Raw genomic sequence first — 13,443 nt, 5'->3', positions numbered from 1 at the left:
CAACCAGAGGCTGAGCAGCAGTCAGTCTAACCAGCACCAGCCTCTGTCCACCCCGGTGGTCTCCATCAACACACCCAGTCTGCCTCACCAGAGTCTGGTCTACTCCACCATCAACTCCACCTACAACAATGGTAATATCACATTATTGCTCCAGTTCAGGGTTAATATCAGTTTGTTTGTCAGTAGTTTAGTGGTTAGCCTTTGGAAGCAGAGAGCAGTGAGTACTGGGTTCGATTCCCAGAGGAACCACATGCTTGGCACCTGCTGGGGGCAGTCTCTTACCAGCGTATCTGCTGCTGACACAGCGATCTCTCAAAATATGGGATCAATATAGTGCAATTCTTTTTTTTAAATATACCATTATTTCCAATGTTGCTTTTTTTTTAGTGAAATATATTACAGTCAATAATCAATTCATTATAATGCTGTTTTTCACAGATTAGATTTTTTTTTTAACCTATGTGGGGAGATAGAGACAATCCTAGCAGTCATCGGGTGAGGGTGAGGGTCTCACCCTGGACAGTACAATCCTAGCAGTCATCGGGTGAGGGTTTCACCCTGGACAGTAACCAGTCCATCTCAGGGCCACATGTTGAACCACACCCACTGACTATCACATCCAGACCTGCAGTGTTCTCTCTCTCTCTCTCTCTCTCTCTCTCTCTCTTTTCACAAAAACAAATCTGTGGGTTTGGACTGTGGGAGGAAACTAGAGCCAAAGGAAACCCAAGCACACATGATATTTCCTTTTACTGTAAGGCAAGAGCACTAACCACCGTGCCACCATGTGACCCCCAGGTTTGAGTTACAGTATGTTAGGGATCAATAGATAACACTCACACTCACTGATGGTGTGTGTAACATAAATCAAATTTTGTTGTGAAGTTTTCTCGTCCAAAGTCTTTGACAAGCTGCAGCCTCCAGAAGTCACACCAGTGGTTCTGCTCTGAGGAAGCCACAGACTGGGGTGGTTACGGAGGCTCAGTGTGGTAATGCACCCTGCTGCATCCCTTTGTGTCACACTAATTTTATCCATCTCATCCCCCTGTCCTCTCTCTGTCTCTCTCTCTCTCTCTCCCTCTCTCTCTCTCTCTCTGCTAGATTACTCCCTGAGCAGTGCAGAGCTGTCAGGCTTCAGCTCTCCTGGAGGCCCCTCTCTGAGCTCCATGGCAGCGTGGCAGCAGCACCAGCTGGGCTCACTGGGGTACTCCTCGAGCACAGATGATGTCTCTCTGTCTCTCTCTCTCTCTCTTGTCGTGACACTCTGTGTGTTACAGTAAGTAACAGCAAATGGTGAAACCATTGCACCACCCAGCATGTGAAGAGTCCTTCACAAACTTCCTCAATACAGTTAGATGTCTCTCTGTCTCCCTGTTCTATTTGTTAGACACGACAAAAAGTTTATCCATACTTTATATGTCGCACACAGAAAGTGACAAATGATGTCAGTGAAGGACTGTGTGGCAAGACTATTATATTATATTATGTATTTTGGTCTGTTGATTTTGACAGTTTTTTTTTTTGTGCTCTTTTTTTTGTGCTTTTTGTGTGAAGCATTATCTGATTAAGTTAGCGTGAGAAGATTCGAAGTGTCCGGTGTATGGTTTAGCAGCGTCTAGTCGTGAAATTGCGTAAAGATAAGAGGAAACTGTGAGCCCCTGTGAGAAGAGTTATGTATTTATGCTCAAGGTAAATTTATATTAAAGTAGAGTCTTTTGTATATAGCCAAGAGAAGTGAAGCAAATTATTTTTTAAAAAGCAGTTTCCACCATCACCAGTAGGTGGCATTGTTGCCCCTGCAGTGAAGGCCTTAGATCGGTGGTTCAGTATTTTTATATGCTGCGGTTTTAACCATACGTTTAAAAGAGTAATAAGAAAAAAAATATGAGACATTTCAGGCGAACTCTACATGGGGTCGCGACCCCAAGATTAAAGAAACTCCTCCTCTGATCTTCTTCTTTTTTTTTTTTTTGCAGACCGGGGGGAGCCAACCACAACGTCAATGTTAAAGCCGAGCCAATCTCCCCACCTCGTGACCACCTCGGTCAGTCCGTGTACATGGGCCACGCCCACACCACCGCTGCTCATCCTCACTCCACCGGTTCTTCATCAGCTCGAGCGGAGACGGGCAGGTCCCCCGCAGACAGTGTAAGCTCCTCGTGCAGCTCTCATGATGTCGGCAGTGACCGGGAGGAGCATCAGCAGCGGCCGGACTTCCACTCGCACCACATGAGCCGGTCAGAGGGCGGTCAAAGTCCTACGGTCAAACGAATGCGAATGGACAGCTGGGTGACATAGAGCACTGACCCCCGGAGGCCGAACGACATCAGGGCAAAAACAGGAAGGACACTGTTATGCAAATGAAATTATTTTATTGTTCTGTTGTTTGTTTGTTTTTTTTTCTTAAGTTATCTTATTTTTTCTGTCGTTTTGTAAAAGAAGGATGAAGCTACATTGGTCAGGAAATTGTGAAGAAAACATCCCTCGATGTTCAAAAATCAATGTTTCGGTACAACATCTCTTCATATACACACTCAACAAACACACCTACATTCACTCCTGTTTTTCTTACTGTTTTAGGGACATGTTCAGATTTTATTTTTGTTGTGTTGTTTTATGAAGTACCGATGAAAAGTAATTCTTTCGGGCACAGGAACCAGCTTAAAACTTCCAACGTTCCATCTCAGTGAGAAGTTATCAGATTTTTAATGGATTCTACCACAACTGTTAACACACGACTGGTTCGGTGAATAACCCCACTTAAAAAGACATGAACGATCACTGTGTTGCTGTAATGGGTGACAGTTAAATGTAACATTTCAGCCAACAGTGTTTTCACACCGAAGGTGACCAATCAGCTCCACCCAACTCTTAGATTTCCACTGTATCGCTAACTGTTTGGTTTTCTTGCAAATTTTCTGCACTGTGCACAAGAAATCCTTTTTTTTTTGTAATTTACATCATTTCTGAAGGAGGTGAGGAAAGCACAAGAGCAACAAGGCACCACTGAAGTGCACATCACAGCTGAAGAGTGGCTGCTAACAGGAAGAAGCACAGAAGAAAATATCCACAGATCGATTGCACTAAAATTTGGGTTATTTTAATTAAAAAAAAAAGAAAATTACACCTGACTGTTGACCATCAGTGTGAATGTTTAACACACATCAGACTTAGTTTTCCAAAAAAATAAAATAAAAAGTGTAACTTCCATTTTAGATTATTACAATACGTCTGCTGCAGCTTTACATCAAAGTGTAACATGTTTCTGTGTGCACAGAAAAATAATATTTCACAAATTTGTTTTTTTAAACCAAGGGCCACACAGTAGTAAAGTGATAGGCACACTTGCCTTACACCAAAAAGATCACCAGTCTGATCCTCGCTGGAAACCTCCAACTGTCCAAAATCTCTGCTGTGTATGTGGCCCAGTAATGGACTGGTGAACTGTCCAGGGCGGGACCCCACCCCCAACGTACCCCCGTGACCCTGGAAATGATAACGTGGTTTAACATATAAACATAAAACTAAATCGTACATTTTTCCTTCAGTAAATGAAAAAAAAGGATCAATAATGTCCCTTTTATCATATTTACGTTTTATCTGTGCAGTTTTATGCTTCACTGACTGTAGGTCCAATTGCAGTACAATCTTTCTGTTGTTGTTGTTGTTCAGATGAATGCAGTAGACCATCATGTGGGCCAGAATATGTTCACAAACTCAACACATGGATCCCAAAGTTTGTTTGTTTTACTAAAAAAAAGGTCAGAATGTTGAGAGAAAAGAAAAAAGAAAAAAGGTTATAGCATTATTTTAGTCCGATCTGTCACTTTATAATTGTACAAAAAAAAAATTGATAAACTTCATCTGAAATACAAAATGCTGACTTTTGAATTAGGGTCAAATCAAGGTCAAGTTCGTTAGTTCAATCTTACTTTTCTTGTAAAAAGAAGAGAATTCTGTTCATTAATCTTTTCAAAACGTTCTTTTAGATTTTAACAAGCCAAAATTTGAAAAATAAAAAATTAAAATCCTTCTGTTTGATCCTTCTGTGTCAGTGCAGCTGACACAAGACCTTCACGTTGTCTCTCAGTTCATGAGGTGCTCAATGATTTTTTTTTTTTTTCCCCCCACCGGCTGTAACCTAATACGATTCTGATCTTCTCAGGGTTTGAAAGCAATACTCCCTCTGCACCATCATTTGAATCCTTCTTTTCTACCTTTGTTTTTTTAAAATTGTTTTTACAAAAACATATTTATGTTAGCCATAGCAGTATGCTGTTTCACGTCGTTTGTGAGTGTGTTTTTAAATTGTGCACAAAATGAGACAAAATTTCATTAGGACTTTAAACTGAAAGCCATGGACAGTTGTTTGTTCTTTATCACATCTGTTTTTATTGTTCTGTAAATAGCATCTTTAATATATATATACATATATATATATGTATCACTTTTTTGGCGTACTATACATGCATAACCTGTTTTTTGTATTTGCCTGGTTGACAGAAACACACCTCCACCCCAGTTTTGCAAAAGCTATATTTTTGTGGAGGATTGCCACGTTCACATGACATTGTCCTTTACCTGCTTCTTTTGGGATGATTCTGTTTTTATGTGAACTAAGCCATGAAAAAAACACTCTCCTTGAAGGAAATTTTTCAGTGATATTCAATGAAAGCCAAACGCTGTTTAGAAATGTATTGAATGAATTCCAAACGTTCAACAGAGGCGAAACAGACTGATATTGTTTAATTTATTTCAGAAGAAAAAAAAATGCTGTACGTGTCAAGTTAACTAGACAAATAAAGACCCAACGACTTTACTGATGCACAATGACGGATTCAAATAATGCAGCATGACAATATGTGATGTACAACGGTGCCTTTGTGTTTATGCATGTATTGTGTATTAGACCCTAACAAAATTTATTTTCGAAGTATTTTTCAAATCCCTTTAAAAACTGTAGGGATTTTAAAAAACCCAAAACTTTATTTTTTACATTTTGCTATGAAAGAGGTGGTCACAAAATTTTGAAAAAAAAAATGACAATGTCAGATGGATTTGAATCAGGAACTCACAATATTAATATTGAACCATTGAAAAAATGTAACTCTATAAACCTTTGGGATTTAGAAAGTAAAATTTACAGTATCTGCTGGATATAGATGGCGTTCGAGAACTTTTCAAAGGAGTGAAAAACCTTCAGAGATGTGTCTAAATCTGTACTGCAATGACACCAATCAGTGACATAGTCCGGTGTGAAACTGAAATGAAAAGGAAGACGGTAAAAAAAAAACCTGCACAGGAAGTGTTGCTAGACAAGAAAACCTCCTGAGACCCAACCCAATGAAATGTTATGATTTTGTCAGATTTTTGTCACTCAGGATTGTGCAAATATAGGAAACTACTTCAGACCAGTGAAGGAACCACTTAATTTTTATGACTATCAAAGTCAAAAAATGGCATCAATTGAATAACAGTAAAAAAAAATCCCAGTCCGTGAGTGAGAAGGTTGCAGAGGAGTGCAGATCTAGACGCAGGTTCAACCACAGTGGTTTCACTGGTGTCAGAGAATCAACAGTGAGTTTGGAAATAGAAACAAACAAGAGTTGGAGGAGAATTCTCACGGGGCCTCAGTGTAACAACTATAAAGGAAATACAGCTGCAATGTGGGGTATGAAGAAATATATCTTGGTAAATAATACCAAAGAAGAATAGAAGATATCTGGAAGGCATGTTTTCAGAGGCTGTGGTGTAAAATTTTGCTTAAAGATAAAAAAAACATAAAAATATGGATATGATTATTTAACAGCAGATTCTGTAGAAGGAAGGACTGAAGTCAGCGGACAAATTAGATGGTGTTGGTTAACCACAGATCACATTAGATGTCCTATTATGTGGTAGAGATGTGAAGGAAGATATGCGTCACTAGCCTAGAGGTGGGACTAAGTCAAACGCAGTTCACTTCAGTAAAATGAAGGGAGTTTGGGTGTGTGTAACACAGTCTGAGTCTTAGAGGGGGAAAAAAATCAACTGCCATATGAACACTCATCTGTGACAGATGACAGTTTAGTATGACTGGTTGGGAAAGAACAAAACGTCATGGGATTACCTCACTATGACAAGTCACAGATGTAAAAAAAAGAAAGAAAAAAAAAGTGCATCTGTGTTGTTTGATGCCATGTCAACTTGCAACTTAAACATAAAATTACACACAATTTATGTAACAGCGATTCTGATTTATTTGACAGAAACAGAACAGGAAGTAGAGTCTGTTGTTAAAGCCAACATCCATGAGGATCATACACAAATAAAGATTTAAATAGAGGCTTTTTTTACTGTATGAAAAATAACTATGATAATAATGTAATGGGGAGCTACAGTGTCAACAATACTGGTTGTAAGAGCTTATTCCTTTAATAAACAGAGTTTCGAGTACATGTTATGTTATAAGTTACCTTAGTTGACATAATTTAGCGTTTTAAACACGAATTAAAACATTTTTAACCCTTTTTGTTTGAAGAGACTCTCTTCAGTTCCTGTCTACTACCGGAAGTACTTTTATTTTGAAAATCATCAACCTCATCAAGTTTAATAGCGGACGCCGGATCAAAGGAGGAAGTGAAATCAAGACAAGTTTTACGGGACACCATTGCCCACCGTGTTTGAGCAACCATGAGGTGACTCCTCCAGGAATCCGAAACACTGGATGTTTGAGCGGAAATGCGAAAAGGGACAGAAGGGGTAAGTTTTTATACATGTTTTGTGTAAAAGTAAACGCCTGTTTACCTGTGAGGGTCTCTAAAGAGGTTGGTCAGTGTGCTCAGGTGTCTTCCCCGACAGCAAACAGTAGTAAATGTTTCCCTGTAGCAAACAGGTGAAAACTTGCAACTATTTGACTTTTTTTTGTACATCTAATGTCTATACCGTGTTTCTTCTGCCCCAGTCTGGGCAACTGTGGTTAAACTCTCTTCCCACATCTTCAGTAAAAGTAAAGTTAAGTTAAGTCAACGGACGAGTAAAAGACTGGTACCTGTCCACAGACAGGTATGTGTCGCTGCCGATTTCTTTGTATTTAATTTGAAAAACTCTGGCGTAGATTCAAACCGACAAAAGTTGCGTAACGACTCATTATAATTACCTAGTCTTTTCGTCGGATATTTTTTTGTTTTGTTTGTTTGTTTCCTCTGTGACGATACATTTGAATCGGCTGCTGTTTATCTGCTGCCCCTGTAGGCCGCTCCTCACTTACTACGACATTAGGGGTTTAGAATGGTTAAAGTTGTTATTTATCCACATTCTCCCTTTTAAAGACCTTAAAGACAAATATATAAGTGTGTGTTTTTTGTCTATAGATATTTAAGTTTAATTAAATAATGAAATAAAGTGAACTGAAACAGAAAGAGATTAAAGGCCATCATCCAAGTCTGTATCCAAAAAAAAAAAAACAAAAACCCAAAAATGTCATGAAATGTAAATTTATAAAAGCTAGAAGAGGGTTTTAATGTAATCCAGAAATGGCCAGGTGATAATGTTGATAACAGAACTGACTCTGTCAACATAGAGTAGCTCTGTCTGTGCCACACAATGAATACCAGTGCACATACACATCTACAAAAACACTGCATGGGAAAACTGTTCTGACTTGTTTAAACAGTTTTGTGCCAACTCTTATTAACATATTGACTTCCCAGGCAGAGCCACAGCACAATCGATGACTGTAGATAAACCGCAGCACTTCTGATTGGTCACTGCAGGTTTTGCACTCCGAACCCATTTGTGAGATTGTTTCTCACAAATGCAATTTAGTATTTTTATAATTTTGATAATTTTTGTATTATATTTTGCTATATTTTGATCTGGTTTCTATTTTTCAATCTATGGAACTCCTGTACCTTTGCTGCAACACAACAATTTTACAAAGTGCAATCTAATCTAATCTAACTGGTTGTAGCTACTGTGCCTCACAGGCTACGGTCTTAATGACTGTCCTTTAAACACTGTTGGCTTGTAATAGAATGAACTAAATTAACCCTTTTGAACTGACTTAAAAAAATAATTGGTTCAAATGTCACCTTTTTTTTTCAGTGACTCAAATGTTTTTAGGCATCGCAACTACCTGACCCTGACTTTTCTATATGTTCAGTCACTATGAAAGTAAAAACAAAAACTAAGTTTTGCTTACATGTGTCTTGTGCATTTTATTTCCCCTTTCATTATTATTTGTTCGACTATTCTTTTGCCAACATCAACGTTTTCTTATCATTCTTCCTACCATAATGAAACTCTTCAATCCAATGTTGGAATACTAAAGTGGATATGAAACCCTGACGGCTTTATCAGTGCGTGACCAAGCAGATTCTACAAGAAGGATGTTGTGAAAGAAATCAATACAGTTTTCTGGCCATTTATATATGTTTCAACATGAGAACCGGTGGTGGCGCCGATAGGATTTCTGTCTGTCATATTTGAAGATGGAAGTCTCTGCGTCAGTATAAACTCGGCTGAGTCCTGTCAGACAGGTCATGAAATCACAGTCTATTAGATGAACAGTGTTGGTGACCTGATTTAGGAGCAGAGGTATTCGAAGGATCTACTTTCATATGTATGTTTTCACGACTGCTTCATCCAATACAGAATATTTATGCCATCGCTGTTTTTTTTTTTTTTTTCAAACTTTAGTCAGAAAAATAGGATTGGAAGAAAAAGTCAAATTCACCATTGAAATTTGGTTTTTAACCTTGACTCTCTATATAACCCAGACAATAATGGCCTCTTAGGGGAACAATGGTTCTTTTAATAGTAACACACAGAAAGGCAATCTTTCCCCTCATATTGGTTTTCACCAGAATCAGCGTTCTTTATATGCAGTGAACTGTATGTACTGTATGTGCAGCTGCTACGAAACAGCATTCAAAAAATTACAACATGGACATGACAGGGTTCTTTCAGTAGATCGTATCTGTTTTTTAATGAAACTTTCAACACGTTTCTAATCAGTTAAAGCGATTTAAATTATTTTTTTAAAGTTTCTAATCAGTTAAAGCGATTTAAATGTTTGTTTTTTTTGCACCTGTGCTTGCATACAACCCAATTTCAATTATCAAGTTCAAGTAAAGTTGTACTACACACACTGTAAAATGTAGTATTCAAAAATATTTAGCTCTAGCTCTACTCTCAATAATGAACCCAGTTAATGTCATTAAAATATTTCCTCAATATTTAGCCTCTTACCTGAGTTTATTACTGATTGTCAAATAGCGTAATTAATACATCATTTGTCAAAACTGTAGAAATATTCCCGTCCTATTCTGGGTTGTGAATTTTATTGGGTCCAGTCGGAGTTAATAATTGATGTGAAGGTCTTTGTTTACAGACTGGGGATGCAGTAGGAAGCCAAGGTCCACCCAGTCATCACCGCCCTGACCCATAATGTTACTGTCGGGTTGAACCAAATGCTTTTGAGGATGACTAAAAAGAAGTCATGCTCAAAAAAAAAAAAAAAATAGTAAAAGTAAATAAAACAATAATTCCACTGGGTTCCTGTTGTCCTAATACAGATATGAGTTCTATAATAATCCGACAATGATTTAACTAAGTGTGTAACACGAGTAGTGAACTGAGATGAGATGAAACTGGACGTTTACATTTACAGTAAAACATTATTTCATTATCATTTTCTGCAAATGCATTCAAACCAGGCTAATGTACAATAAGTCCAAGTCAATATACAATATTGTGTTCAACAAGGTTCTACTAAACATTTACATCTATGGAGCAACAAGGTGGCTGCTCACATGACTGTTAGCTAATAGACTATTTGTACATCATGGTCTATTGACTACTAGAGCACTATAGGCCAATGACAACTTCTGATTTTTTTTTTTCACGTTGACAAGTAATTTAATGATGTCATCTCATCGCATTCGTAGCTGTTCTAATCAGTTGTTCTATCAGCTCCCAGTGAGAATCTCGCATTAGTCACTGTTTTACTCTGAGCATTGTTACGGTTTCTTCCTCCATTTGTGTTCTTTCTGGCAGAGTAACTTTACTGCCCATTTCCTGAAGTGACTACGACGTTGGTTAAGTTGATGATAAGATATCGGCCTAGGCCAGTCAGAGATAAAGAGTGGGTTGGCACACACACAGAAGAAAAGAAAACCCACTTTTTTTTTTACTATTTGACTTCTCATAGAGGACGTTGACTTTCATTACTCATCGATGCATCGACCAATGAGTTTTTCTGTCGAAGCCCATTAATGGGTTTTATGAATAATGACCCTGTGAGGGTGGTAAAGATGAAAGAGCCCTGAACTTCAGAAGAAACAATTCTGCTCTGATGCTTATCTCCAAGATTGATAATGGATATGTTCCCTTCCCCTTTAATGACTGAGGATGTTTTTGTTTGTATAACCACTTTCTGTCGAAGCCCATTAATGGGTTTTTATAATCATCTCTGGCACTGCCTGTTTATCTTGTTTACCTTGTTTTTGAGCATAGTGGCTGTAGTGGCTGTAGGGCCATGGTCAGGAAGAACCAACTACGTCACCGGCTGAAGCCTGTCGACAAATGGTTAGTCTGTGCAGAACTCAAAAAAAGACAGTTTTCAGGTTTGCTCTTCAACCATTACAATCTTTGGATGCATTAAATGAAATGAAAGGAAACTTCAAATCTAGGTCCTAAAGATTTAAATTTACTCTGTGCACTGATTTATTGATCAACGGTTTTGGTCTTGTCATCCTGGTACGTTACATCTGGTCAGTAATTGTGAGGGTACGTCACAGTCAGAGCAAACATGAAAAGAAATTAATTTTGATTTGTTTTTGATTATAGAAGTTTTGGACTTTTTTATTCATTTGCTATCCTTTTCATGTCGTCAATATTTGTCTATTTCAATGTCAGGGCAGAGGATAATGAAACTCTGCAGACATTAGTCGTCATTTGGAATTTTGTTGTGTTTCTGTCCTGGGAAGCTATTGTAGCTCTTCTGAGGTTTTATATTTTTTTGACAAGTGGTATTGGTTGTCAAATATGTGTGTGATGTCAATGGAGATTACTGTGTTTTCAGTCTCATCTAACATCTGTTATTGTCTTTGTGTAAACACAGTCTGTTAATTCTCCACTTCCTCCATCAGCAGTATTTACCTGGAGGGTCAGCCGTGCTAGCTAATGAAAGCTAATGAAAGCTAAAACCTTTATAAAGATGTTTGCTCAACACAATCAGAGCCAGTTTTAGCTAAAGGCTATTTGGCTGTTTTTTGTATGTACTTTAGTACAGCTAGTGTGTGTATGATGATGTCATACTGTACACTGGTGATGTCATAATGTACTGCTGGTGGTGTTCATGTAGTAAATGTATACTTGCATGTTTAACTTGAAACGTGTACTGTATAAGACCTGAAAACAGTGTCCTGACTTCCCTAAGTAATCAGCACTTTATATACACACAAATCTCTGAAACAATATTTGACATTATTTTTCATCACTGCAAACACTTAACTGTATTTTGTGAAAGATTTTGTAATTACAAAACAGATTCACAATTAAAAACTGAAAAAAAAAATTCCAATTAGATTATAATTATCATCAAAGAATTCCCATTAAACACTTAAACGCATCCACTTGTACTGTCAGCCTAAATATTTGCATTTCTGGTTAAATAGTAGATGTTTTTTCCACATCAGCTCAGTTAAAAAAAAAAGTAATTTAGAAATGCTCTTTAAATGACCACTAGGTGTAGTTAAAAGCTTCATTTTAATTGTCACAAGTTGTTAGACAAGTTGAAGTGACTCCATGCATGTCTATGTAAGTAATGAATTGTTCACGAGGGGAAAATATATATATTTTTTTAATAATTGCAAGCACCTGTGCCACACAATTATAATATAATGCTACAAAATACTGAATCTTTTCTAGATTCCAGTTAACGCTGCTGTGCTCCAGTATGTGACACACGTTTCTGTCTGTGTTCAATTCTCTTCAGATGCAGCTGTTGGTGAGGCCCAGATGTTAAACACAGACTCCGCCTTTTATCCATCATGGATTCAAAGAAGCCAAGCGTATTTCAGCATCTCCGCAAGAAGATGACGCCCCATCTACGGCGAGGGAGGAACGGCCCTCACCACCGGGTGGACGAGCTCAAAAATGGCACGGATATCCGTGCCAGCGCCTCTGTTCCTGACATGAGGAACCTGGGAGAACAGAGCGCCGGCATCTCCTCCAGCCCACGGCACAGGCACAGGAACGTTCCCAGCTACAGCAATCCCTCAACACCACTCATCAAACCAAACAGAGGCTGGACAGAGGGTGGGAGTGGCCTGAACACGAGAGCAGTCTCAGCTACAGGTGCTGGAAGGAATGAAAACAGACTGAACGTGCCTTCCGACACTACAGACTGGGCTTCTTTGCAGGGGTCGTTCCCTTGTCTGTGTGACACAGAGAAAGATTCTCTGGAAAAGAACTACAGTACTAACAAAGGCATGGAGCCGGAGGAGACGTACTCCCCAGAGATGACCGCCTACGGCCCTGACTCGTACTCTGCAGGTGGTTCCCAGGACGGCTCACAGGTAGGCGAAAAAAAGTTTTACATCAAGTATAAACACTCTTTAAATGTCATTCATACCATATCGTAAAAATTAAAAAAAAAAGAACAAGTTTTACATCAAGTATAAACACTCTTAAAATGTCATTCATACTTTATCGTAAAAAAAAAAAGAATGTTTTATTTCTGTCCAGTGCCTTACAAGTACGAGAACTTTTGGTCAGGTGATTCTGTTAGTTCAGGCTGGCATGAGTGCAGTGCCAGGTGTGTGTACACAGGGCATGTGAAGTTTGACTTGGAGGAGCTACATGTAGAAGAACTGGGCTGGTCTGTCATCACTGGACAAACTCTGGCTGCTGTGTGTGTTTTAGGTCTGCTGCGGCCTAATGAGATTATGAAACCTGATCATACCATGACTCAGGACTGGTTAAATCTCAATGTGTTCACTTCCCCACCGTGGGATGATGCTAATGTGCTGAGACAGGACTACTGATAAAAGTCATTGGCCAATCATGTACAGCAACATATTTGGCAAAGATTTTGCAACCTCACCTTAAAGCACTTTTTTTTTATCTGCCTTGATCTTTCATTAACGTTCACTTCGATTATTCAGCATCGCATTTCTGCGATATACGTATATGCAGCTGTTGATTTTGTAATTGTTTGTTGTCTCTCCCACTGACCGTTGTGAAACTCGTTTGTTGTTTTTTTTGTAACTCAGTTTAACTCAGTGATCTCTGCTGACTGAATACCTGAGGAGAGAGTCGTTATTTAAGCAATGCAAGTTGTTCACTCTTTGACACAGTTCAAGTTTGTTTGTTTCACCTCTGTTGTTAGAGGTGTGAGTCACATGACTCACAAAACTTGCTGTGAGCTTTCCGCAGTTGCATTTGTAAAGCAGTGTT

The 13,443-nt window shown here is 38.5% G+C and overlaps 2 protein-coding genes across 4 annotated transcripts in view; both read left to right on the top strand.

The window, feature by feature from the left end:
* LOC103379291 (myocyte-specific enhancer factor 2A-like) overlaps positions 1-4,827 on the top strand; it is a 43,071-nt gene extending 38,244 nt beyond the window's left edge. For both annotated transcript variants that reach the window (XM_025055840.1, XM_025055841.1), the window contains exons 8-10: positions 1-131; positions 1,102-1,204; positions 1,977-4,827. The exon at positions 1-131 is cut by the window's left edge and continues 2 nt beyond it. In XM_025055840.1, coding sequence (XP_024911608.1) covers positions 1-131; positions 1,102-1,204; positions 1,977-2,298 — 556 coding nt within the window. In that variant the 3' untranslated portion in view covers positions 2,299-4,827. The remainder of the gene's footprint in view (positions 132-1,101; positions 1,205-1,976) is intronic.
* Positions 4,828-6,583: 1,756 nt separating this feature from the next.
* Positions 6,584-13,443, top strand: part of mctp2b (multiple C2 domains, transmembrane 2b) — a 30,153-nt gene continuing 23,293 nt past the window's right edge. For both annotated transcript variants that reach the window (XM_008310785.3, XM_008310783.3), the window contains exons 1-2: positions 6,584-6,741; positions 11,981-12,563. In XM_008310785.3, coding sequence (XP_008309007.1) covers positions 12,036-12,563 — 528 coding nt within the window. In that variant the 5' untranslated portion in view covers positions 6,584-6,741; positions 11,981-12,035. The remainder of the gene's footprint in view (positions 6,742-11,980; positions 12,564-13,443) is intronic.

The sequence above is a fragment of the Cynoglossus semilaevis genome, chromosome 5 (genome assembly GCF_000523025.1).
Source record: "Cynoglossus semilaevis isolate Cse_v1.0 chromosome 5, Cse_v1.0, whole genome shotgun sequence".
Taxonomy (NCBI): Eukaryota; Metazoa; Chordata; class Actinopteri; order Pleuronectiformes; family Cynoglossidae; genus Cynoglossus; species Cynoglossus semilaevis.
This window is presented reverse-complemented; position numbering and strand designations above follow the sequence as displayed.